The sequence below is a fragment of the Cygnus atratus genome, chromosome 20, assembly GCF_013377495.2.
Source record: "Cygnus atratus isolate AKBS03 ecotype Queensland, Australia chromosome 20, CAtr_DNAZoo_HiC_assembly, whole genome shotgun sequence".
Lineage (NCBI taxonomy): Eukaryota > Metazoa > Chordata > Aves > Anseriformes > Anatidae > Cygnus > Cygnus atratus.
In genome coordinates this window covers 6,307,759-6,334,775 of record NC_066381.1, presented here as the reverse complement: position 1 = coordinate 6,334,775, position 27,017 = coordinate 6,307,759, and the positions used below count along the sequence as shown (strand labels likewise).

Sequence of the window (27,017 nt, the reverse complement as noted above, 5' to 3'; positions counted from 1 at the left end):
CATCATCCCCTAGATCTCTACATTAACACCACGTCATTTGCCAGCCCCTTATTACACAAAAAGAGCAGTTTTTAGAGGCTGAACCCCAATAAAAAGAGGGAGGGGGGAGCGCCTCAGCGCTGAGGGGGCCGAGGCGGGAAGCACTGAGGCGGGAAAACCTCCCTCCCCCCCCTACCCCGCAACGGTCTCCCGCGAGGCGTTCGCGCGCGACGCCTGCGCGGCGCCGTGACGCAGCGGTTGCCGCGGCAACGCCCCGCCCCCTGCTCCCGCCGCCCCGCTCCCCCCTCCCCTCCCGGTTCCCCCCCCCCCCCTTTTCCCCTCCCCTCCCCTCCCCGTCCCGGTGCGGCGCGGAGCGGCCGGGAGGCGCCCGGTGCCGTGAGCGGGAGGCGCCGCCATGGTGCTCATCAAGGAATAGTGAGTGCGGGCAGCTCCTTCTCCCCGTCTTCCCTTCCTCCGTTGTGGCCTCCGGTCACCCAGCGGTGTCTCTGAGGAGCGGCGGAGCTTGGGGCGGGGGGGGAAAGGCCCGGCCGGGCCTCGGTGTCGGTGTGGGAGGGAAGGACGGGCACGGGGGGCGCTGTGTGAAGGTCGCGGAGGCGGCCGTGAGGTGAGGGAGCCCCCCCCTCCCCCGGGAACCGGAGGCCACAAGCGGGGACCGGCCTCCCGGTGCTGCTCCCCCGGGCCCGGCGGCCTGAGGAGCCTCACGGGGAGGGGGGGGCGGTTTGGGGCCCGGTGCCCCCCCCCCCTCCTTTTTGGCCTTCCCGGCCCTTCAGCACCGGCTGTGCACCGGGGTACGGGTGTCCCCCACCCGGGGGAGCCTGCCTGGACCGGGAGAGGGGCTGCTAGGGCAGGGGGTTGGGGTTTTCCTCACAGGGACGCAGCGGTGGCAGGGATCCTGCCCCCATCTAAATGACAACCTCGGTGTTTTATCGCCCTTGTCCTTTCCTTTAGCGGTGTGATTTCTAGCTAGGAACTCAGCGAGGACTTCAATGTGCCGGAGAGCTCCGAACTATGTCTCGGTGCTCAGCCCTCACCTTGGAGTTGGTCGCCGTTGCTGTGGGGTTGTTCTGCCCGACAGGGACGGGGTGGAAGGCAGGCTGCAAGCAGGCTGGCGGATCCGTCCCAGCTGTGTGTAACTATTAGTCACACCGCTGTGCCCAAGTCTTTTGTTCGGCGCCTTTCTGCCTGCTAACGTGGTGTGCTCTTTTGGACCGGTGCACTTTGGTTAGGTGGCTTGGAGCTGGGCGCACCGCTGCACGGCTCTTCCGTCAGCTCTCAAGGCTCGGATGTTCAGTTTACATTTGGTTTTCCTACGTGCATCCTGTCCTTTTAAACTTCTTCTGACTGATAGAAAACACTTTTTTTTTTTTCCCCTCTTCTTTTCTTATGCTCTGATCCCAATGACGAAGTGGGTTTTCAGGTCTTCTCTCAGACACATTTACCTACATGACAGTGTCCTCCTTGTAGCAATTGCTTTGTCAGATCATGGATGTGCTTTGGATCTAAGTATTAAAACTCTGAGGAAGGTTGTGCTGATCCTTGTAGTTGTCTTTAAGCTTGAATAACTTCCCCCCCCAATCTTTAAACCCGTGCCATTTTTATCCAACAATAGGGGTGTAGAATTTAAGAGCTGGTCACTGTAACACAGAGGCATTGTTACCTTCTGTAGCGCTAAACTGGATAGCAAACAGAAGCATTGGCTGAGCACTTAGTTTCAGATGCATGAAAAGCTAATTAATTTGTTGTTCTATAACATCTATTTCATTGAGATTTCCCTATTAATTTAGTTGGTTAATGTACTTTGCTTCTTACAGCACCTGTCTGGTTTATTTCTATTCAAATTCACATATGTTTCCTGCTTTTCCTTTCCAGTTTGTTGCCCTGTACTGCAGTAAAGCCCACTTGCCAGTGAGCATCACGTAAAGATGGGAACATCAGTACTTTAAATTGTCAGACTTCTGAGTTTAAAGTCAATTTTGAGAAGGATCACTTCCAAAAGTCATTTTGCTTGCTATTATCATTTAGCTCACCAAATCAGTATACCTACTGGTCTTACATGCTGCTTATTCCTGAAAGAAAATGTGGAGTAGACATTAAGACAAAGGTTAAAAAAGCAGAATTACTGAATTTCTTTCTTTTTACAGGCTTCCATTCCTTTTTTCAGAAGGGTCACCAAACCCTTTGAGTCTTGTTAGCTATACTGTCCTGTTCCTCTTCTCTCCTTTCTGTCTCTGTTAAGATGTCCTCATGTGGCTCTAAGGACAGTCAAGGTTGCCACTGTCCATTAAAAACTTGTGCATTGACTTTGGACTTGTTGGGATTCCCAACTGGTTCCAACAGTTGCACATTCTGAGTTGTCACTGTTGATTTCTGCATTAATCATCCTTGACGTTGTATGTAAAAGTCACCCATCTTGCACGCTGTTGGGGGACTCTTGTGTTCTAGGAAGCAGTTATTTAAGGCGTATGGGAACAACTTTTTTTGGCGTGACCTGGATAGTCAAAGTCATTCTGTTGCCTGTGTTTAGTTCTGGTTGCCCCAGCACTGCAGTCAGGTACCTTGCTGCCTGCCTGCCGCTGTAGGTGGCAGAAATACAAGCGAGTTGTAGCTGTGCGCCCTCTGAGCAGATTGTTCTTCCACCGCTGTGACCCCTCGTCACATCCTCCCTACTAAATCAAATGGCTATTATTATGTGCTCCGTAGGTATTTTAGGAGATATTACAGATATAGAGCAATATAACAAAAAGTCTGTATCACACCTTTTATTCTCAGACAATCTGCATCATCTGTCTTTTCTGTGCAGCTTCTTTCACTGGTGGTTATGCAGTGATAGCTTTAAAGTTTTCCTTTGGTGTCCTATCACTCTTTCAGACTTATCTTTCATTTCTACCTATCCGTACTCTGGATAAGCTGCATGGTTGGGTTTTGTGCGTGGGTGAGAGGGTTGTTGCATTTTGATTTTGGTTTTCTTTGTCTCTTTGGTTGGTTTCAGTTGCAAAGTTTGTAAGTGCTGGTTAAGATCTTGCATGCTTGCACGCTCTCCCTATTTTGATTTAAACTGCGTCGGAAGACCTTGAGGAGAATCTGAGCATAGAGAGTCGCTTCCCTTTCCTGTGAAGTGACGATAATGACACTGACCTTCTCTGCAGCTGTACTTCCCTTTGCTGTCATTCGAGGCATATTTTAATCTAGGAGGAATCTTAAACGTTCTTTATCATTTTCAGGCCTTTGATGTGGCAGGCAACCACATCATATAATTTCTCATCGTTTGGTCAAGTTCTGTCCCAAATTTAGGTGTCTTTGTTCCTGTTGCTGCTCCTGGGAAGCTTTTCCTCTGGATGCTCTTGAGTAGTTTTCCCTCCTCCTTCTTTATTGCTTGATGGCCTATAAATGTTAGTCATCCCCCGCGTTCTTTGTTTGCTAGGCTAAACAAACTGTAAACTATTTAACTTTTGTGTTTGTTTCTCTGTTCGTGAACATCAAGCTGTAAGGTAATATTCAGATCTAGTGCCTTCCAGTTTCTTAAATAGAATTTCATTAGCTTATATTAATCTTTTTATGCCAGGTTTTCTAAAAGACTATTTTTGCACTCCATTCCAAAGCCAATGTTTCTTCCCTGTTACTTGGTTTTTTATTTTTGCTTATTTATCATCCTGTCCCTCTTTTTGTTCAACTGTAGTTTTATCCAGTTAACTAAGCTAATATTGTGTTTGGTGAGGTGGTCTACCTGTGGAGAACCATTCTCCATTTTTCTTTCCTCCCTTATGTACAGAATACCATACTGAATTGGACTAAAGGTCCTCTTCAGTCTTGCTTTCTAGCAGATATTTTTAGGAAACGATATATAAATAGGGAGTAGAGTGATTGTTCTTCAGTGTATCCTTCCAGTAAGTGGCATGTGAACTTCCATGAATTGATCAAAACCCATTTTAAAATTGCTTCTCGTCTTTGGCAAGGAATCCCATAACTTAAGTACACATGATGTAAACAAGTACCCTTGATTGGTTTAAAAATCTGCTACCTAATGATCGTTATTGCGTCCTGGGTTGTTCTGTTGTAAGACACAGTCGTTGTTCCTTCTCCATTCACTCTTCAGCACCATTCATACTCTATAACACTCTACCATACCTTCCCCCTTCCGCTGTCCTTTCTTCCACCATGAAAAACCGAGTTAACAACATCTCAGGTAATCTTTTTTGCCCTCCTTTTGTTCAGTGTCCTCTTTGAGGTGAGGCGACTGGAACTATTTGTGTGCAGTATTCAAGGTGCTGATGCGCGAGAGATTGCAGTGGTGTAGCCGTCATTTATTTTTTTGTGTAAATATTGTGTTCCAGTTTTTGCTGTTTTATTTATTTTTGAACTGGCACTGAACTGATGTTTTCAGATGTTTTTCCGTAACAGCACCAAGGTTTATGTTGGTGATAGCTAGTTTGGGGCTTGTTACCCTGTGTGTCTGGAGAAAATGAGTGCTTATAATGCATTATTCGGCTTCTGTTGATGCTGAACTTCATCTGCAGTTCTCAGTAGCTTTTTCTGCAGTTCTTTGCAGACAGCATAAAGCATTGCTGTCATAAATAATATTGCATAATCTGTAAACTTTTGTGTCTGTTACAGCTTGTTCTTGTGGTATCTTGCTGGTAACATTCCTCTAGTGTAGGAGAAAGCTTCAGTTTTCACCAGTAGTGCTTTTCTGAAAATCAGTTTAGTCATAATAAGGACTTTCTTCTTATCCCATTATATCCGCATTTCTTTGAGACTAGTTCTGAAAGAAATGGGATTTCTTCTACCTACAGCAGCCCTATGCATTTCATATCTGTGTATTGCTTTGGTTTCCTGTTTCAACATCATCCTTACTGAAAGCAGAAGTTGAACACAAATCTAGTTTTGGGGAAACACGTAATATTTTGAAGTGCCTTAACATGCATGCATCGTTTTCAGCTTTAAATTCAAGTTCATTCTTGTCTTTTCAAAAAATCTCTGGTCTAGAGAGCAAAAACTGCCAAAGTCACAGTCAGTTGGTTCGACGAGGCATTCAGGAAACCACAAGTGACTCAGATATGGAAATGGCAACACCTTCTTTTGCAGTCAGCTCTGAGAAAGCCTTCCATATACTTCTCTATTTAGTGCTGCTTCCTACGGGATGGGACGTATAAACAAGTCTTGCAGTGACTTGTAACTATGACAAATCGGCCCCAAGTTGTTGAAGCACATAGCAACGCTCTGCACCAACTTGACGGGAAATAAGATGTGACTATTGAAAGGATGTAGTGAGAAGGAACACGCAACTACTTTGATTCTGTGTGGGTTTGTAGGGTGGCAGGATATTTCCACTAGTTTTGGTATAGGATTGCAATTACGCTATATCATGTATAGATTCTCCTTGAGGCTATTACATAAGTAGTCTTGGAAGTAAAGAGTAAGTGCTAGGAATGCTAGGGCTAGGTGGATGCTGGAGAAATGGGGGAGAGGAGAGCTGAGCAGTCATCGCTGGGAGGAGTGTGCCATCTCAGTGTTGCAGCTGCGTTTGTTAACTTTCCATTTCTGTGTTCTCTTTCAGCCGCGTTATCCTGCCTGTGTCTGTGGAGGAGGTAAGTCCTTTTCTTGTTGCTTCCTTTCTTTAGGACTGTAAATAAACTTGTGATCAAAGCAATTTGAACAAAAACTGGAAAATGCAAGAGACAGGTATAGCTGTCTCCAGGACCTGTGTGTGTTCTTACTCTTTCACGATCGCTTTGGCCAAACAATTTCATTTCTTTAAGCCTGCGGGTACTGATACTCTCTCCTATAAAGTACTTTCAGATGTGTTGATAACAAGTGTTGACTTGTCAGACTGTTCGAAAGTGTAGTTTCCTTTTGATTAATACCATTGTTCTTTTTTTCTTTCTTTTTTTAACATGAAGAGGAAGTCTTAATACAAATTTAAATCGCCCTGTGTTTTCCTAGAACTCCTTTTTTGCTCTTTGTCTACGAGTGTAAAGCAATTTTTTCTGTTTTGTGAGGGTGGTATAGCAAAAGAAAGATCGTATATCTACTACTTAGCAGTTTTTAAGACTATCTTACCTAGATCTCACAGAAAGAAAGCTTTCTTGTTCTGTAGGTAAAGCTCTAATCGAAAGGAGAAATGTAGTTTATAAAGGAGGTGGTGATTTGTGTCACCAAACTGGCCACAGAGCAGCTGTGCGGTCTGAGCTGATTCCTGTTCTTTTCTCTGGGAGTTGCAGCTTACCTTTCCTTCCTCCCTTTTTTGTCACTGCTTCCCCTTGTGCACTGAGCACTACTCCTGTAGAGTATCTGCCTATGAAAATATTTTTTTTCTTTTTTTGAGTTTTCATACTAGCAATGTAGATGAGAAATTGAAATGGTAAGAGTCTACAGCGCTTCTGTAGTAGAGTCCTGCTGTGTCTACTTTTTTGGTTACGATCCTTGGCTGTAAGCCTTTGGTTTGAGCTCTGATCAAGAGCTTGTCCTAACTCTTAGGAAGAGGTGCAATAACAGAACTCAGTTTTGTTTCCCCGATTATAGCGTCTACTGTGGCACAGAGAGTGGTAAGATGGATCAGTGCTCTTTTAAGCATATTCCTTTGATAACGCCGTACTCTTTTCAGAGAACACACTTTGGAACTTGGTGTAGTGTATTTCTGCAGCCAGGAGGCTGCCTAGTAAAAAGGAAAATGTCGAAGCTGAGTTCCTCGTTCCTGTGGACCAGTCTGCTGTGACAGGCATCACACACTGATGGCAACCTAGTCTTCTCACCAAAGAGTAGTTTTATGTCTATGTGCTGTCTTGGTGCAGGAATGAGTCTGGTAATACCTGATGTCTGTTCCTTACTCCTTACCTGTAGCTTATATGCTTTCTGCACGAATCCGTTTCAAGCAATTTTAGCAGAAGTTCGACTAAAGTGTTACGAGTAGGTATATTTGGGTCTTTTATGATGCCTGAATGCTACTTGCGTGAGGAAGTTCTTGACAAAGAAGGGACTAACACGATAAACTGTAGCATGTAAGCAAGGGATGCAAACTTGCAAATGACAGAGGAAGTGTTTGAGAAAGCAGCGGGTAAATGGTAAGGTGCTCCAGAGCTCAAGAAATGGAAGACTTTAGCCTAAACAGCAGCAGCCCTAGCTCACAGGGGTATGCCTCTAAGTATTGAGCTGTGTAAATAGAAAGTCAACGCATCAGTCTACAGATTGTTTCTTTGAGGGGGTTAGATTGGATGGAACCCAGCACAGGATTTTTTCCGAGTTCTGTGATACTAGGATTAAACTTCATCCAGTTAAAGCGAGTCCTTTGCTATGCTCTTTTCCCTCCCTGACTGGCTGTTCAGTGCCAGGCGTGTTTTCAGCCTTGCGTGTAGGCTGCCTGGGTGGAAAGTTGAGGTTTCAGGCGGTACATAAACCTGTCCATCTCTAGCAACCTCCTCGTTTGAGGATGCCCTGGGGTCATCTGTTTAAGACAATGTATTCCTTTCTTTCCTCTGGATCCACAGAGTTCCGGAGAGTTGAGTAACCTGGTGAGAAGACTGTAAAGTGAAGTGCAAATAAACACCATTAGAAGAGAAGGAATGAAAATGCTAGAGAGAGCACCTTAACATGCTTGGGTGTGGAAGGACCGCCGACTTGACCAAACCCGATTTCTCCCCAGACTTGTGTATTTGTTACCGTGTTCCCTGCATGATGCACCTTTTCTAGGGCAGGATGTTCTTATGTGACTTGTAGGCTAGGTTTCAGGAAACAGTTCCCTAAGCAGAAAGAGTTCTTATATCCGCTTGTCTTTGCTTAAACACTTACGTGCTATGGTAGTTTTAAAGGCATGCTTAGGAAGAAAGGTTATTTTCGTATTGAGTGGAAGGATGACTACTGCTCTGGGTTTGTGTATTGCTTTATCTTCCTGCCTCTGCAGAGAGATGCTGATGCATCTGTGTATCACTTGGTCACTGCACTGTTGTCTGTACAAAACAGCTGCTGCAACTTCATTGCTTTCAAGGATTTCCTTGCTCACGAAACTCTAAACAGGGCTCTGGAGACTTGACGTAGCTCTTCGCTGTGTAGCTGCTCATTAAGCGTCTCTGACTAGGAAGAGGACTTCTGGTTTCACTGTAATAGCTTAGGAATTTTTGCTTGAAAGACTGAAAAGTTCACTCCCGAAAGACTGAAAAGTTCACTCCTTCAGCATGCAAATTGTTTCTGAAAGTATGGTGCCAGTGCATAAGAGAGAGTGAAAACAGTTGTGTCTCTGAGGCATTGTAAGAGGGCTGAGGCAGTTTCCTGTGTTGTCCTGTGATGTGCCAGGGATTCTCTGCTGAGTCCCCTCACCTCTGATAAGTGCAGCTTAACAAAGAGTAAGGAATTCAAGAGAAAACCAGTGATCAGGAAGATAGTGGGGAGATGTTACTTAGTAAATTTGGAGCTCGACACCAAACAGTTAGCCAAGTAACTGCTAAGATGGGAACAAACAGTGGAGGAAAGGCCCTGGTGATGACTAAAACTTGAAGGCTGGGATGTAGGAGGTAGACCACAGCAAACTGTCTTCTGCTAGGAAACTCTGCCAAAATCTGGTCCTGCTTAAGTGCAGGCTGCGAGCTGCACTCCTGTGTTCTCTACATTCTTACACTACGGGGAGCAAAAAAGTTAAATACCTTGTTGTCTCTTAGGTCTAAACTTTACTCCTGTGCTCTCTGACCAACATCACGTTGCACAGTGCCAACTTTGAGAGCGTGGTCTTGAGCTGCTGTGTGGGTGTCTCGCCAGCTGCCACTTTGAAATGCTGGTATGGATTAGAGCTGTGTGTACACATTCTGTGCTGCCTCTTTGTTCCTCTCACATGGGAAGGAGCTTGCCAAACACAAAAGGCTCTTATTTATTAATTGCGTTCAAGGCCGCTTTCAGGAAAGTAACTGTTCTTGAAGGTGGCTACGTTGGGGTCAGGCCTTCTGAATGAAATTTGGTGTAATGAAGGTATGCTGTCCTGCTGTATAAAGGGGTGACTCCCACAGTAGATAAGGTTTTCGGGAGCTCTCACAGCTGCAAGGATAGGCCTGTCTGATGCTCTGGACTTCATGGAGCCAGAATCCATTTCCCTGTTAATTTTCACAGGCAGATGTTACGGGATTTGTTCATTAGGACAGTTTTGTCCGGGCCCTTTCCTCTTTTATCAATGTGATTAATGGATCAGAAATAACAGCAAAGATTAAATGTTGAAGATGCCAAACCAAAGGGCTTATCCTCTTAGTGTCTGAACTTTGACCCACGTGTTTAAAAGGGAGCAGGAATGAATGAGAGACTGTTAGTAAGAGGAATTAGTTTGTACCCCTGGAGACCTGTCCTGAGACCTGCTGCAAAGCAGTCAAGGCCAGTCTGCCCCTCTAGTGCTGTTGTTGCCAAACTCTTACTTATGTTCTGTTCTGTACGAGTGTACATGGGGCTTTCACTCTACTAAATCAACTTGCTTCTAAGGTTTCACAACTCTCATGTTTTGCTCTTCTGGCGGAAGGCGAGTGTTCTGTTTTGTTTGGGTCATCTGTGGGGAGTCATAAGGAAAGCAATGTGGTGTTTGAAATGTCAGAAGGCAGAGAGTTGCACCGCAGTCCAAAATCCAGACTGAAACCCAATCTGCTGGTGACAGCGCAGGAACTGTCCAGCCAAGCGAGGGGTGCTTCTTTCACCTGGGCCAGGACCTTCTGGACACATCCAGCTGAGCTTTGCTCTTAGCTAGGAGGAGGTGCTCTGTGGATTGCTTTTTCTATAGATAGCTTTTATTAGATGGATGAGTGGCCTCCCTCCCTCCCAGCTGACTACCTGCCAGACTTGCTATGCCTCTGTGGTGAACTTGAGGCTGTACAGAGCACTTGGTTAAGTCCCTCTGGTGTGCTTTTTGCCCTGCCCCAGATTAACTGAGGCCAGGACAGCTGGCCTTTCACCTTTGGCATATCATCTACTCTATTCAATGTTAGAAATGCAGTCTGTGTTACCTTCGGATGGTGCGCAACACTGCAAAACTTGGGCTCTGTTTTTGTTTTGGATGCTCTGACAACAAAATACAACCACTGTAGAAGTCTTCCTTCAATGCCGAAGACGTGCCAGCCTAGTGAAGTATTTCTGGGTTGTCAGCTCTGAGCAGTTTTCCAGCTCTCAGCACTTTTCCAGCCTGGGTTTCCATGTAAGGAGCGTTAAGAGCTATTCCTGATTCTGGTGTGCAGCCCTGTGCTGGAGAGCAGGAGGAAGGCCTAAGCAGCGTTCCATTCCTTTGTAGTTATGTTCTCAGGTTTGGTTTGGTTTTTTAGTCACTGTACTTCTGATGTCTAACTCTTTTTGGATTACCCTTTCAGACAGCCTCTCTGTAGTGCCTTTGGCATCAGTTGTTTTGGTCAATTTCATTTCTGGAAACAGTTGTATCAGTTATTTTTTAAACACTTCCTTTTGACCTTTTGCTTTAACTTCATTCTCAAACCTTGTCTGCTCACCTAACTTTTTTTCAAAGAGGTCTGCATGATTTTTTTTCATGTCGTCATGTTTCTTTCGAGCTCTGCATCCTCTTCTTTAGCTAGAAGCATGAGTGTATTGATCTTTGCATCTTCTGCAGATGAGAGAATGTTCTCTCGTGTACACATTCTTGATTTTCCTCTTCTCTTTCCTGTGAAACATTGGGATGCTTCTTCTGAAAGAGATTGTCTAGCATGAAGTAGTTTGAGTGATTCCTGAGAATTAATACTTTCAAGACAGTGTCTGTAAGAGACTTAAAAATGATCTTAAAGGTAAGAATTTGACTATGTTGAAATCCTGTGCGCTCCCTGTTAGTGGTGTAATGCTTATGGCTAACAGGAAGTGTGACAGAAAAAAATAACCCCAAACAAAACAAACAAAGATAGTAGGAAAAATAACAGGGGGTGCAGTGGCAGCAAGGACCAGGTGGTTATCTATGACACTAGTTGATTCAGTTATTTCATTAGATAAAGTTTTCAGAATGGGTTTGGTTATATGAAGTAAAACATCGTTTGGGGTTGGAATAAAGACTGTTGAGAAGGGAGATAAGGCACGATTGTGGACGCCCTCACAGAACAGACTTTGAACTAGGTTCAGAAGGGAAATGGATGTTCAGTGAAGAGAAATGACTTGATGTGATTATAATGTCAATTTTGGCAAGAGAGGTTTAAAGGTGATAGTATATGTCATAAAGGCCAAGAAAAAGTAATTTCTCTATATTCAGCTTTAGAGTTAGCAGCATTTCATTGGAAGGCCTGCTGGTGCAAATAACCTCTTCACTTGAAGCTTTCTAACTTAGTTGTTTTGAATTGCACTTGGGGGATGCTCAACTCTGCTGGGCTTCTAAGCTGTGCACATCTAACAGATATATTTTAGAGCAGTTAAATTAGGTGGTACAAGTGCCCTTTATCTTCGGTCTCTCTTCTTCAGTTCTTCCCTACCTTCCCTTGTACAGTCCATTTTGTCAAAAAACTTGGAAAGAAGAAGTGGAATTATTTGGGATTCTTCTGGATAAATTAACATGTTTATTAATTCAGGACTGGCAGCGTGTTACCCTCCATTTGACGTAAACAATTGGTACACCTGTGTGCCAAGAGTGGAAACAAAGAATGGATTTTACTACTGTATGCCTGAGGGCTCCTGGATTTTCTTTAAATGTTTTCCTTCCTGGCTCTCCTTTCATCCATTTTACTTTCTCTTGAATTTGTGGTGGTTTTGAGCTTGACATTTAAGGGGTAAAGGTAACTGTCTTATTGGCAGTGCTTTTCTCCTAACTACCACTCTAGCTTTTTATACCAAAATGAAATTAAATGAGCTACTTATCTGGACACACAAGTGGATGTCCTTTTCCCTGACGGCTTCTTCTGATTATTATAAATTCTGCTAAATTACAGCTATCACAATAATGTGTCTTTAACTTCTTTAGTATCAAGTGGGACAGCTGTACTCTGTGGCAGAAGCCAGTAAAAATGAAACTGGTGGAGGTGAAGGAGTGGAGGTCCTGGTGAATGAACCCTACGAAAGAGATGGAGAGCGTGGGCAGTACACACACAAGATCTACCACTTACAGAGGTATGTGAAACATCTTATTCCCAGAGACAGGCAGGGTTAAAAGGCAAGAGGAACTGGAGGAAGACGGAATGGGATTGCCACTACTGTGTAAATCACAGGTTATGTAAAGGCTGAGGGACATGGAGGTAAGATGGAGCATAAGCGCAGCAGGCATACGGCACAGCTGGAGGTGAGCATCACTGAACACCCACCTGCTCCTGTAGGTGTGGCTCTTGTCCCAAGAAAATCTGGCTCTGTGTTTTTCAAAGCAAATGTAATTCCGTTACCTGGTATTTTGATACTTGAATTTGACTGAAGATCAAAAGGCTTCCTACACTTCAACCTGTGTTCAGCCTCTGTATTTTTTCCTTTTTTTTCCACCTCTCTTTTGTTATGTAAAGAAGGTTTAGATTAGACTGACCAATTCATCAGTCTCTGGAAGTCCATAGTAGTGTGGGGAGGAGAACCCCACCAGTTCCACCAATGGGCAGGTCCCTAGGGTCTGTGTTTCAGGTGATTTTCTGTCTGTCTCAGAGTTTGGGCCAGAACTCTTCTTACGTGCAATTCTCATCAGTACTTTTCTTCCTATTTCCAAATTCTGCAGCAAAGTGCCAACGTTTGTGAGGATGCTGGCCCCTGAAGGAGCTCTGAATATACATGAGAAAGCATGGAACGCTTATCCCTACTGCAGAACTGGTGAGCGTGTGGGGAAGGGCTGTGGACTGCTGGCTTTTTGGTCTCTCTTTGTGGTTTGGTGGGTTGGATGGGTGAAGGAAAGAGGCAAGCAGTAGAGAAACTGTTTCAGCTTTTAGTTTTCTGTTCTCTAAGCCCTTTCTGTGGTCAGGAAAAGCAAAACATAGGGCTGCGGAGTTGAAAGAAACATCCTTTCCTGATGTGTTGCTAATGAATGGCAGTGTGTGTACTGTCGGTTCAGTATTGGAACAGAACAAACCAAGAAAGGGATGTCAGTTCTCCTAAAGGAACAACTGTGCAACACTAGTGAAATGGATGGATGAGGAACACTTTCTTATGTACTCCAGTGCAGCATAGCCTGGTGGAATAAAAATGGAAGATGCAAAGGGGGAAGAGGGGAGACCTTGGTTGTCTCTTTTTGTAGTGCAGTTTGATGTGAGCAAGTGTTAAGTGGTTGATACTTGTTCCCTTGTGGGATCTAAGGTTAGTGAAGGTTGAATTGGCAATGCTACAGTTGCTTTTGGGATGGAGGCTTGACACAGACATCCAAATATCATCCAACAAGTGTGAAGTGAATCCATTTGTAAACTGGGGAGGCCCTGGAAGCTGTGCAAAGTGGTGAAATAGTGTCAAACCCATTTTCTACTGCAGTGTTTAATGTTTTATTTACTCACTGAAGCTATCAGCCACAATCTTTCACCACTACTGTTTTTCGGGTCTGTGTTGCAGTAGGCCCTGCAACTTTGATTTTGCCTCCACACTTGTGTCATATTTTTATCTGTCTTTTTTGTTTGTATCTTTGAAGGACACATTTTCTGCTATTTGGCAGAGGTACAATTGCTATGGGAACTGTAAACTTAAAAATTCCAACTGTTCTTGAAACTCAGTATAGAAAGATGTATTTTTCAGCCACATAGGAGAATTTTAAATGAAGTGTTTTAAAAGAAAGAAAAAGCTTTGCAGTGGGGGAGGATAACATTACTTCAGTATGTGAAATTACCTACAGCAATGTAGTGGAATGGATGTTGCAAATACAAAGTTCAGTTACTGCCATCAACTGCAGAGTAAGTTTTCAATGTGTCACATAATTCCATATGTTGAAGCAAAGTTATTTACAACCTAGCTGTCTCACTTTTATGCCGTTTTCTTACTGCATATTACTGAACTTAGCTAGTAAATGTCTAATTTATTTCCATGCTAAGTACACTGAACTGGTTTAAACTCAGACAGGTCTTTTATTAATTCTTTAAATTGTGGAAACAGATCTAAGTTGGCTCCAGTAGATTCTGTTAGACGTAACACCTGGCTATATCCTCCTTGTCGTCATCTCCAATTTCTGAAACAAAGATAGGGAGTTAGTGTGTTTTCTCACTCTTAGCTGCTTATTCTTCAATTATACGCTGCTAATATTCTTCTTAAGTGGAAAAAACATGATACCAAAATGAAATACAAGACTTCCCAGCCCAGTTGACAAAAACTTCAGGTTTTGGTATGCTAGAAATGATGGCATAACAAATGAATAAATAAATAAATAAATACTTAACTATAATAAACACCAGTGTAATAGGAGATAGAAAGTGCATTGTTGTGGGGGTTGCAGCAGAAGGCAGTTTTTATGCGGAGGCTGAAAAATCTGTTTAGAGAATCTGCCAGCCTGACATGAATCAAGAAGAGCTCAGAAATGTTGCCGAAACCTTCACTTGCTAGTACTGGGCAGGAGGGAAGAACCCGTGTGTGTGCTGTAGGCTGCCTTTGGCATTATCATTTTACTTTGAGATGTGTTCAGGTGTTTAGGTCGTAGTCTTGGATGGCCTTGTGTGAATCTTTGCGCAACACAAAATGCCATGCTGCCTTACAGCAGTTGGCATGGCTTTCAGTCTGCTCACTAGACTTTGAAACTTAAGGGACGGGGATGCATTAAGAGCTAAACCTGGTTTGGCTGTGTAGGAATTAGTGGTACTTCTGCCTGTACCCTCCTGTACCGAGGTAGTAGTATTAGTGTGCTGCTCTCTGGAGCACTGCTTACTTGCATGTCAGCCATTACGTAGAGCCTTTTGAGTTTTAATAAAACTGTACTTTCCATTAATTGTGCATTATAGTATTTATTTTTATTTTTTAATATACAAGATGGTCATCCTCACATTTTGCTATATGGCCTCTGAAAAGCACAATTATTACTTTACTATGCATATTATATAATGTTATCAAACCGGTGCTGTAGATTGAGGGAGCTTAAATACCTGTCTTATAACTTCCTGCAATTCTGCACACTGTTTGTGCTGTAGTGAGTAGTTTTTATGTATTTTGTATGGAAGCCTTGCTTTGCTCCTTTGTGAGTGTGAACTGTAAAATGAGATTGTTGTTGTAGACATTTATAACTTCTACAGTAAAAATGAAGTGAGGATTGCCTGATAGTTATAACCGTGGGATGGTGCCAAGGAGAACAGTCTTCGTGGTTCTCTCCTGCAGTCCGACTTAGATATTAATGTCACTTAAATGCTTTTCAGAAAAGCAATTTGTTATGTGTTCCACTCTTCTGGGTGTCAGCATGAGGTGCCTGTGGCCAAATGTCAAGAAATTGAAAAGTTATTACTGCAGCTGAAACGCGTAGGAGTTGCTGCTATGGCACCTCAAGTTCAGGCCCTAATTTGTAGCAAGCTGAGCATCTAAGTTTTAATGGACACCTCTAAAGAGATTAGTTTGTTCACTCTACAAATGAGAAATCTTCCCTATGGATGAGAAACTAGGAAGGTGAATGGACCTGTTCTAAAGCAGCTGCTAATTATGGTGCATAGTCATGGAAAAGCAGCTTGTCACGGGAAGGTGGGAAGGCTCTGGCTTATAATTACTGCTGCTTTATTCAGTATTTATGTGGACTAGCAGGAACGAAACTCTTTCTTGCAGGAAAGAATGAAGTGTTCTTTGAGATGAAATTCAGCCTTTTAAAAATTAGCCTCAGCTCTGCTTGCTTATTCTCTCCCCCTGCCCCAATACGTCAATCTAAATAATTAGCCTTCTGTAAAATGCAGTTTTCAGAGCGCTAGGGTTTTAGAGCAGCCCAAGGCCCAGCCATAGGCAATTAAGAGAGTTGGATGTGTAAGATAAGTGATAATGGACGGTACTGTCTGCAGGATGTTGGGTTGGAAAATCACAAGTTGTAATGGTATCTTTAAAACAAAATTACTTCTTAGTAAAGACCTCATGTTAGACTTCAGAACACACCAGCAAAGTTCAACTTTAGCTTCCAGACATCATTATTCTTAGAGTAGCATTGCTAATGTACTCAGATGGCTTGGGTAGAACAGATGCTGACTGTTAAAGGATCTTCAATTTCTTTTCTGTGTTGAATAATTGAGCCTTACTATCCAGGGAGTTTAGTTACCATGAGCAGTAGAGATGCGGAGGGTCTGGTTACTGCATGCAGGAGTGATGAGGTCTGCACTGGCCTGAAATCCAGCATGCGTTCGCCTCAGAACTGTGGAGACGTTTCTTATCTGCAAGCTGAGAAAGGATTGGTAAAATGCTGTCAGCTGAATAAACTTATTCCATCTTCTCATCCAGCTGGCTGGAGTCCAGAGAGCAGAAGTGGCAGTACATAATTAATTGCTGCTCCTCTGGGTTTCTCCAAGTCTGAGAATTTCCAGAGGAGAAGGGTGCGAAGTTAGCTGATTTTTATGGACTTCTGGTTTTGTTTTTTCTTCAGTAGTATCAGCAGCTCCCTGGGAAGCTGAAGCTTTCCCTGTTTTGCTGATAGTGGGAGGGGGGTGATGGATGCTGTACATTTTTTTCACTAAAGTATCGTATCTCTTTCTTTTCATGTATTGATTTCTTGGACCAGTTATTACAGTAAGTATTATTTTTTACTGACGATCCATGGAAGCATGTGTAATGTCTGAAATGAAGCATTCTGGGTATAAGAAGCTCTTTAGCTTGAGCTAAGGGCACTTTATCTTTTGTTGTGGTAAGATCATGTAGATAAAACCCCCTTAACATCTGTGGCATATCCACAAACACTTTATTTATAACTATGGACGGGGATCTTTCTTTACTGCAGTAATGCTCAGCTTTACACATGGGAATGTCCCATTGCCCAAATAAACTGATTGAAAGAAAGCTAGCTCGTAACATTACGTCCCTCTGAGTAATGTGTCTTCTGAATTTGATATTTCCTTTTTTACATGCTGAGTGTTTGACTGGCCTGTATTTTTGTTTCTGCTCCCTTGAGGGAGGATAGGGTTACTTTTGGAAGTCCTTTTCTACTCACAGTAATTATGAGAAATGGAAAGTTTTTTGCTTGCTTGGCAGAACTGTGCTTCTAGTCCCTTCCCTTCCCAGTGTCAAAAAGCTCTCAACACATCAGTTTAATATTGTTGTTCGTTTGAAGAGTACTCAGTGCTAGAACAATATTCTCTTTGAAAAGGCAATTTCTGCCTAGTTAACATGTTACCCCTTCTAAACTATTTAGAGTGGCAGACATTCTCCTTTAAAGAAAAAGCTACAAATATATAGGGGGAAAACTCCAAATGTTTCACTAAAGCAATGGAACTTAAGTGGTTTTCACCAAACAGCTTGTGATTTATTTGATCTTACGTATTTGTTGATCAAAAAACTTTCCTAAAAACAAGATGTGTTTATAGCTAAATATGGCATTCCCTAAGTCAAACCCCAGTCAAGTTTTAACACTGTGAGTTGTCTTTCCCACTGCTTATCTAGGTAATAATCAGACAAGTTAAATATCCAAAGAATAACAAGAAGCTTTATTTTTATGACAGAACGAATATATGAAGGATGACTTCCTGATCAAAATCGAAACCTGGCATAAATCAGATCTTGGAACACAAGAAAATGTAAGTACTTGCGTCATGTATTTTATTCATCTCTTTAATGTCACAATGCTGCTTTCCTTGCTAGCTTAGAGAGTTGCTGTGCAGAACTGTCTGTTTGCAGTGTTCCTGGATTTGAAGTGCTTCTTGTACTAGCAAGGCAGGGACTCCTTCCCATTGGCTTCTCTTATATGCTGAATAAAATTGTCCCCAACCACTTGTTCTGTGTGAACACCTTTGCTTCTTTTAAAAGATCTTACATTGTGTTTGCACTATGATGTGTTCTCTGTGTGCGAGCAGTGGGCCCATGTATCTCGGTTTTTACTGTCTTAGAATGGGAGTGTTCTCTATTTGAATCAGTTACTTTGGGCTTGTACTTTCACTGCAGGTTCATAAACTGGAGCCAGATGTATGGAAGAACGTAGAAGCTATTTATATAGACATTGCTGACCGGACTCAAGTACTTCCCAAGGTAGGGTAGGTGGGTAAGAGCTCCCTAGTTTGGGAGGCCTTGTGCTAAGAGAGGGATCATGTACGAACTTTGTTCACAGAGATGGTCACAGGACAAGTAAGAGGAAGGAGAGAGGAGGAAAGGCATTCCTTAAAAGTGTTTAAGCAAGCTAGAGAAAGAGCACTTTTGAAAGCGTTGTCAAGATTCTGTAAAATGTGTTGCTTAGCCTTACAGTACATGTAACAGTGTACTATGCGTAGCTTTACAGCACTGTGGCTGATTATAGTGCTTGAATAACAAGAAATGACACTGCCTTTCCCATGCTGCATCTTGTTTAAATTGCCTCTTTTTTGAAACTGACCCATGGCTTCAAGCTGGTGTCTTTTGAAATCATGTAGCTAATACTTTGTTCTAAGAAAGACTACAGTTACAATAAGAAGCTAAGGGATGTTCCTGTACTTTACTAAAAAAAAAAAAAAAAAAAAAAGCTATATAAAAATGGAATGTTGTTTGAGTTTCCCTACTTTGGTCAAACTTGATCAGAAATACAAAGCTAACTTACCTCTTCACAAACTTGACCTTGGGCATTAAGACAGATCTAGTCTTTATTTTAGCTTTTCTTTCCAATACAGATGAATTGGTAGGACATGAGTGGCATCTGATTTCTAATAGATTAGGCAGGTGCTAAGGTATACCTGCAAATAGAAATTGCTCTGAATTAAGTGCTGTCAGAGAGCAAGCAGAATCCACCTGGAGCAGAAGTCTTCCAAAGAAGATTCTGCTGGTTTATCACTTCTGGCATTGAACTGATGATGATCTGAGTTTGTTCCCATTTTAATTGAAATGGGGGTAGAAGTAGGGTACACCCCCTGGTCTTAATCCAGTGTAGATGAAGGGGATGCTGCAAATTGTTTGCTATGTGATAGGAGGCATAACTAATGCCTCCTTCTTTTAGTTGTGAGTTTGATTGTGCTTGTCATCTAGCGTGCTATATATGAGCATCATTCTTATATGGTGCTGTGAAAAATACTAGATACCACAGCTCCAGAGAGCATAGCTATTTTCTGCAGCAGCTATCAAAGAACAAGTGGTCACAGGAAACCTATAAGGAAAGTTTACCAATCTTCTGATAATGTTATCCCAAAAGAGTCCTTACAAAGGTTGTATTGGTTTGTTACAACTTCTTCACATAGGTCTAGGACACAGCACGGGGGGGGGGGGAGAAATATGTTTCCTTGAAGAGTGCCTGACCTAATGTTGAAGTTTGAAAACAGTAGCTCTTGAGAAAGCAGTTAGAGGTTAGTCTTTGCCCACCAGAAAAATACATCTTGTGTGACAGTGAGCAGCTGCATAAGAGTAGGATAATATGTATTTAATCTTGTGTGCCTATCCAATAGGATTACAAGGCAGAAGAAGATCCAGCAAAATTTAAATCTGTCAAGACTGGACGTGGACCTCTGGGTCCCAACTGGAAGGTATGTTTTGACTTCAGGATCCATATCAGTTTGCGTGACTGAAGTATAGATACTGGGGCTTGGGGCCACAGATATGTTTGTAACACATCTAGATTGACTTGTATGTAGAAATGCAGAACGCAGCTGACGATCTGTTCTGAAGTTAGAGGAAATGAATAAGTTTGGTACAAAGAGATAGAATGAGTTCTAAGAAATTGCCAGAGCTGTCTGGTGTTCAGTCCAAGAGCTCACCCAAGAGAATTCAAGGATGAAAAACGTGAGTTATGAGCAGCAGTGTTTAACCTTTCACTTAAATCCTTGGAATCTGAAAACTCTAGATGGGCAAATATGATACCAGTCTTTAAGAGGGACTTTGGATGGGATCTGGGAAGCTGTAAGTGTGCAAGTCTCATCTCTAGTGGGCAAACATCGTAGTAGCTGAGGCATATGTGTTCTGCCTGGGAAGAGTGTATATGGCTTCTGTAACAAAAAGTGGGAAAGTCTGCTCTACCAACCTTGTGGAGTTTTTTAAAGGCTCAGTGATTGTATGGATGACCCAACTGATACAATCTACGTGGATTTCCAAAAGGTTTTAGGTAGGGACATTATCAAAAGACTTGAAAGGAAACTAAGTAGCTGCATCATAATGGTGAAGATCCTGAAAGACATACATTTAATGGAGAAAAAATGGTGATCAGAGGAAAGGAAGTAGTGGTCCCCTCTCAAAATGGAGGGAGGTCCACCTGTGGAGGTAACCAGGGTTTACTTTCATCATGCTCTTAGATGCCCTGGAAAAGAGGTGAGCAAAGGTGTGACAAAACTTATTAATAAAAGATAGTCAAGGTGTAAAGATGTAAGATGATTGTGAGCAATTGTAGAAAGATGATTGACTGAAGGAGCTGCCTTCCTGGGAACATTTAACCTGAGTCCTGAGTGAATATCTTTATATCTTTGCAGAAGGAGCTGGGGAAACAGACAGAATGTCCATACATGTGTGCTTACAAACTGGTAACAGTCAAGTTCAAGTGGTGGGGTCTGCAAAATAAGGTTGAGAACTTTATACAGAAGGTAAGTGAGCTGTTTGTTGGAGGAAGATGTAGAAATAAGGCGTGTTTTTGCTTTTACACCTCAACTCGTTCTTAGAGTGTATCCTGCACGGAGATACTAATTTGAAACCCAGTCATGTCACCTCAGGCAATATTGTCAGGGGTTATGCCCAGTATACTGCAGTCACTTAAAGCTGGATTCAATTTGCTGCTAATCCAAGAGTAGGACTGGTTGGTGGTTATGTGAATTGGTTATTCAGCTGTTGTAGGTTTTTAATGTATGCGGGTAAAACAACTCAGTTTTGCTTTGGTTAATAGGTCAGCTTGAGAATTGAAGTTGTTTGGTAGTTAATTTGTGAGTGATGAAATGTTGCATATATGCTAGGGATATTTTGCTCAGTGGCAAGACAGATGTTTTTGTGGGGAGAGTTACAGCTTCAGTTATCTGATCTTAATCAGCTGAGGATCTTTCTGGCAAGTCCTAGAGCTCTAGACATCTTTTGCTTTTCTCAGTCTGCTGCTTGAAGAACCAGTGTTTAAAAAACAAATAGGCAGATGGTTGGAAACTTAAAATATGAATAACTGGTATCCTGAAAAGAACTTTTTCTGTGGCAGAGTTTGTAACCCATAAACTGCAGCAGAATGCTAGACATGGGAGTTAGAATGTGCAGTTTTCTAACCAGTGTCAAGCTCAGAAAATGCCTGCGACTTCAGATCATAGCGATTCCTCAGCAGCTAATATTGATAAACCGTAGTACTGCTTCTGCAAAAGCAAGACTGGTGATATAATCTAAAGAGAACTCTAAGAGGGAATGACCATGCTGCTGCAAGATTTCTAATATCTGTAACAAAAGCCCTGAACAAAGCAGTGTCTTGAATCCCTTTTTCTTCACGAGTGTCTCTTCAGCTGCACATTGGCTTCAAAGTAGTTAAGCTGTCTTTGAGACCAAGTTATCAGATGTGAAACCATAATTGGTAAAACTGAAATGTCCTTCCTTAATGAGAACTTTCCAAGAGTCATTATATACTTCTGTCTAATAACGACCTTGTCTAGCTTATCTCCTATAAAAGGGGAATAAATTTCTCCTAACTTGGAGGATCTTGTGCACATTACTTACCTCTGCTGAAAGATTTTCAGTTGTGGAAAACAAGTTTTGGCTTATTTTTCCTTAGGTCGCTGTGAAAGGGAAAAGCGAAGTGGGTGCATGTGAACCCTAATCTCTTTTTTTTTCTGCAAGTCAAGGATTACTTAAAAATATTTTATTCGGTTTCCTTTTTTTGTGCTCCTTCAGGCTAACTATCTTCTAAGTAAACCAAACCTAGAGTGCTTTATTCAATCAGAACAATACCCTCAAATCAAAGGAGATGACTAAAGCATTCACTAATTCTTTCAATGCACTGTTCCATCTGCTGCTGAGGGTTGGAAAAATAGTGTTTCTCTCAGGATTCAAGGCTTTAGGTATTCTGTTAAAATAAAAAAAATAAAAATGATCTAGCTCCAGTCTCCAATTATGGTGGCTATATAGAAAGGTAGGTTAGGGAGCTGGTTCTTCAGTGTGCACATCTCTGAAAGTTGTTATGATTTGGTTAGATACTTACTAATTATGCTGTGAATAAACTTGCATGTGTGTTTTATTCCTACTCCTTTTGCAGCAAGAAAAGCGTCTCTTTACAAACTTCCATCGGCAGCTCTTTTGCTGGCTTGATAAGTGGGTTGATCTGACTATGGAGGACATTCGTAGGATGGAGGACGAGACGAAGAGACAGCTGGATGAGGTCAGTGGAAAAGCAGGGCAGGTGTGGGTTGTGTGAGAAACTGTTTCTATCCAGTACAGCAGAGAGGAAAAGACTGCTGCATTGTCATAGCATAGTGTGTATTGTCCTCCTGCTATTTAGGTCATGCTGCTTGTGCTTTGAATGATTGGCTAAGACTCAATTGTGCTGGCATCTCCTTCTAATCATTATGGACTTTTTCTTGTATTTGTTATTGAGCCAATAAACATAGTGACCCGCAGGTAATGAGGGTGTGAGGGTCAGTGATTCATTTATCACTTTAATACCTTCTTTTAGGTTTTACCTAAATCCAAATGGTACAATCTTTAATGAGTACAATGTTCCATGATTTGTGTCCTGCACTGCCCCCTTCCCTTCTTTCAAGCCTTAAGGTATTTCGTTATAGTTTCATGTACGTTCTGCCCTTTGGATAGTGATTCCAGATCCCTTGCAGATGTTCAGCTTAAGAGAAGATAGTGCCTAGATGTGCATATTCGCAAAAACTGTTTTGTGATGCTAAGATATAAACAGTCTTACATAAAGTAGGGTAGCTTAACATGTTCCACATCGGTAAATTTTGAGATAACATCATGTGAGAATGAATATTTGAATAGTGTTTCCTCTTTCAGATGAGAGAAAAAGATCCAGTGAAAGGAATGTCAGCTGCAGATGACTAACATGACTTCTTCCTTGTGCACTGTAGGTATCAAGAGAGTTTTACAAAACTCTATATTGCTCTATTTAGGGAAAAAAAATGGTTAAGAAAGCTTATGGCGGTCAGATATGTGAGATTGATTGTTTTGATAATAAACCTGTTTCCTTGACAGGTTGCCAAGTGAATTTACTCTTTTGTTTCAGAATTATTCTAAATCAATGTTTGAGTGATGAGCATGTGAAATAAGTGATACAACATTTTATAGATTTACTGATGTTATTTTTTCTGTAATGCATGTGTACTTTCCATGACCTGCAGAGAAACTTTTGTCAATCCAGGAAGGGTAAGTTGGGCCTGCAAATACTTGGAATACATTCAGAAATTGCAAATACATTTGGAATGTATTTCTGGCATTGTTTGCTAATGGTATTTACTAACGGGCCAGGGCCTGGAGCAACGCTTGGACGTTGCAAGGGAAGAAGCAGCAATGACCATTTTTAATTTTTTGACTTGTTTTTCAAGTATTTCATTGTGGATGATAACACATAAGCAGTGCTTAGAGTGTTGAGTCTTATTCTGTTGAGGAACAGAAGTATTAGGGAAGAAAGGGAGGAGGAAGAAGGGATTGCCCTTTTATGTAGAGAAGAGAAGCCCAAGTTACTGGCTACATTTCTAGAACAGTAAAATGCCATCCTAGCTATCCTTGGAAAGAACAGGGTGGGGAAGAACCACAGTCTTTACCAGAGTGGGACTGTTAGCCTCTGCTTGTGCTCTGTTACCTGCTGGTTGTTTGGTGGTAAGTGGGGAGCACAAGGAGATGTATGTATGCCATCCTTCTGAAATCCACTAGGTATGTTTTAATCTTTTAATGTAACTTTAACCATTTTTGTTTCCTCCTCTTTCACATTTATTCTAGTTCTTAGAGAAGGGATTTGGTGGTCTACTCAACTGTACTTTAGCCTCTAGACTTGTTAGATTACTCAAGTTGAAATGTTTGCCAGTTTCAGGCTGTGTTGGAAATTCTACTCTGAATTGGTGCTGAAATATGATGCAGTGGTTTATTGCCATTGTCTGAACTGGTGCCAGTGTCTCACATTTGCTTTATGAAGGTTCAGTCTGACGCTTCTTGTGGGACACTTCACTTCATAGTGGTTCTAAAATGTTTTCCTGTTGTCTCTTTACTTCAGTTTGCAAGACAGTCATCAGGAAGGCCTGGGGAATCCACACTCTTGACTGACGGACCATCTCTGGATCAAGCCTTTCTATATCCAATCGGCAGGCGATTTTAAATCTCCCATAGCTAATTCTAGATGCCCTTTAATATTGTGAGCAAATAGACCGTCTGGTACTAAGCACTCCAATGTTAGCACGTATATGAAGGAGGTAGCTCCTTGGAGACGTGTGACTTAGAGATCGCTGTATTTACGACTCCTCCCTCCTTTTTTTTCATTGTGTTCAGACCAATTTCCATGTGGCCCTGTTTGATTTCCAAGTGACATTTTTAGCTAAAATAGTCTTGTGATGTGGTGACTTAGATTATTTTTTTTATTATTATTATTTTCCAACTGGGATAAACTGCCACCTTTGTTCCTGCTCAGCCCTTCACCATTCTTTGAATGTCTATTTGAAGAGGGAAACTGTCAGCATTTTAGAGTGCAAAACTGTTCCATAAAACTATATGCTCTGACTCTTGCTCCCAGGGTAACAAATTTAATGGCATGTAATCTGAATACATAATCAGGAGTAGCCAGATAGAGTTCTTGGTCTGCGATGAATATATCGTGATACGTGGCTTCTGCACGGCATTACTTTGTTCTGTCTTAGCACACAAGAATTAAAGACTGATCAGAAGCTGCACGCGGCATCCCCATGCTAGGGCCTTCAGCACGTAACTGTTGAATTTCAATTTAGTGGTACGTGGTCTCTTTGGCCCATGTAGCTATGTCGTCCTTCAGCTGTGTGTGTCAGTCTTACAAAATCATTCTGAAAAGTTGCTTGACATATGTTGCAACTTCCTGGTTCTTTATTTACTAAGATTTCTTGTAACTTACAAAACTAAAATTCTTTTGACTAATAATAATGTCATTCTCCCTGGACAAATTGGAATGTAGCAAAAAGCTGGTGTACAAGTAAAGTCTTGGTATCTGATCACATTCAGGTGCCTGGGTCGGTGGTTCTGCTCAGCAATAATACTCTTCCCATTGCAAGACAGACTAAAATATCTCCCTTCATGCTGTAGAAAAGCAACTCATTAGAGACCTGTGTTTTTTCTAGGTTATCTGTTGGTTATTATAAATTGCAAAGGATACCGTTAAAAGTTAAGAAGAGCTATGAGTATTCAATGAACTCAAGTACTTACTGTAACTATCCATATGTTGATATCAGCTTTAGACAATCAAATAACCAGAACAGAATCAAAGAAATGCTGCTTTATTAAATACATATGAGAAAACATGAATTTTTTTGCTTATGTGTAAGGCCCAATACTTGATTTTATTTATTTATTTTCCCGATAGTAATCACTTTATCTTCCACTTCTGTATTTGGTGGCACTAACGTGAAATACTGAATGCCAAACACAGACAGGGGCGTATTGCTGCTTTTGAGGAGTCTTTTTGGCATTCTGTAGTACATCCAACTCCTTCAGCCCTTCACATTCCTGCAAGCAGGAGATCCTGAAATGCCCCTGTGCTGTGCTGAACAAGTATGTGCTGGGGTCTGAACTGTTTTCAGTGTGAGACAAGACGACACGTGCTCTGGAGGGAGAGGATGGCTTTTGGTTTCTGGGGAGGGGGCAGTTTATCCCTTTATTTTTGGTTTGTTATTTTGCCTTACTCATGTCGAAGTGCAATAAGCTCTGAATTGTACCAGTAACTCTGGCAGGCTCTTCTCAGTGACCTCAGACGGTTTTGCGGGGTGGGGAGGGATGAGGGATTTTTAGCAATCTCACCAAACAGAAGTAAAACAAATGTAATGTAAAATAGGTGAAGATACTAAATTTTAATCTGCAAGGATATTCGGGACCAGGATGTTTTATGGCATCTTCTATAGCTGTTCAAGAAGTATTCTAGGAGCATAGGCCCCACTTAATAGTTCCTTCAGTTTAAAGCATTTTTAACTAAGAATTTATGCACTGACTTCTGTTCATGTTTGTTGATTACGTGTTGAGGGATTCTTACACTTGAGGACAACCTGAGAATACACAGCACACTTGTTCTTTAAATTTGTGTTACCCAAGAGGCTTTCTATCTGATGACACTAATCGCTCTGGAAGCAGATTGTAACATTCCACCATGCAATCCTTTTTTGATCCTCTGATTTCAGAGAAAGAGCTTTTACACAAAGCTTTCCTGATTAGTGGAAAAACTGGCAAAAAAAAATATGCAGGAACTCCATCCTGAGTACTCCCGCACCCAACCCTCCTTGTCCTTCTTTCCTTCTAATTTAACCCAAAGTGAAAGCATCCCTCAGCCTCGGGATAGACAAACCCTATGAAGACTTTTCAGTCTCAATGTTTGGTTCCTGCTATTGAGCATAGCAAAGATCATGCAGCATTACCGTTGTTGTATCTTTCATTGGCTTTGGCAAGAACCCCACACCCTGCTGCGTCCCCCAGGGATTATCAGGGGGCTCTTTGTCTGTCCCAAGGTGCCGGTTGGGCCCTGACCCGCTCCCTGATCCATGGCACGTGGTTTGGGTGCTTGGGGACAGGACCCTATCCCCCCCCCCCCCCCCCCACGCTGCACCCCTCTGGGTTCATCCCCGCTGGGCCTCCCCGCCATGTTCTGATCGGTTCATCGTGCTCTTTTTTTCCTTTGGCGACACACTCCGTAGAATGGGTTAGATTATCTCGTCGTTTCTTTCAATGTGAGTTTGTGCCTTTTTTGTCTCCTAATTCTTCCAATACAGGCATATTGGAAACGAAATCTAATAAAATACTAGACAGAGCTTCACGCCCCGGCCTCCTTTGTTCGGGACAGGGTGCATGGCGGTGGTCCTGGTGGGGGTGGTGGTGGCTCAGGTGGGCGCACCGCGGGGCTGCAGCGCGACCTCGGGCCTCGCACAGGGGCCGGCCCCGCTGCCGCAGTCCTCCCGGCC

General features: G+C 42.4%; 1 protein-coding gene across 1 annotated transcript; it reads left to right on the top strand.

Annotated features, from left to right (window-relative positions):
* The first annotated feature begins 306 nt into the window (after nucleotides 1-306).
* Nucleotides 307-26,872, top strand: PITPNA (phosphatidylinositol transfer protein alpha). Its single transcript, XM_050714827.1, has 12 exons — nucleotides 307-414; nucleotides 5,555-5,585; nucleotides 11,900-12,045; nucleotides 12,629-12,720; nucleotides 15,133-15,140; nucleotides 17,490-17,564; nucleotides 17,929-18,012; nucleotides 19,389-19,466; nucleotides 20,403-20,513; nucleotides 22,145-22,267; nucleotides 22,894-22,963; nucleotides 24,107-26,872. The coding sequence occupies exons 1-11, from the start codon at nucleotides 395-397 to the stop codon at nucleotides 22,939-22,941; spliced, it is 816 nt and encodes a 271-aa protein (XP_050570784.1). The 5' UTR covers nucleotides 307-394; the 3' UTR covers nucleotides 22,942-22,963; nucleotides 24,107-26,872.
* Nucleotides 26,873-27,017: the final 145 nt, after the last annotated feature.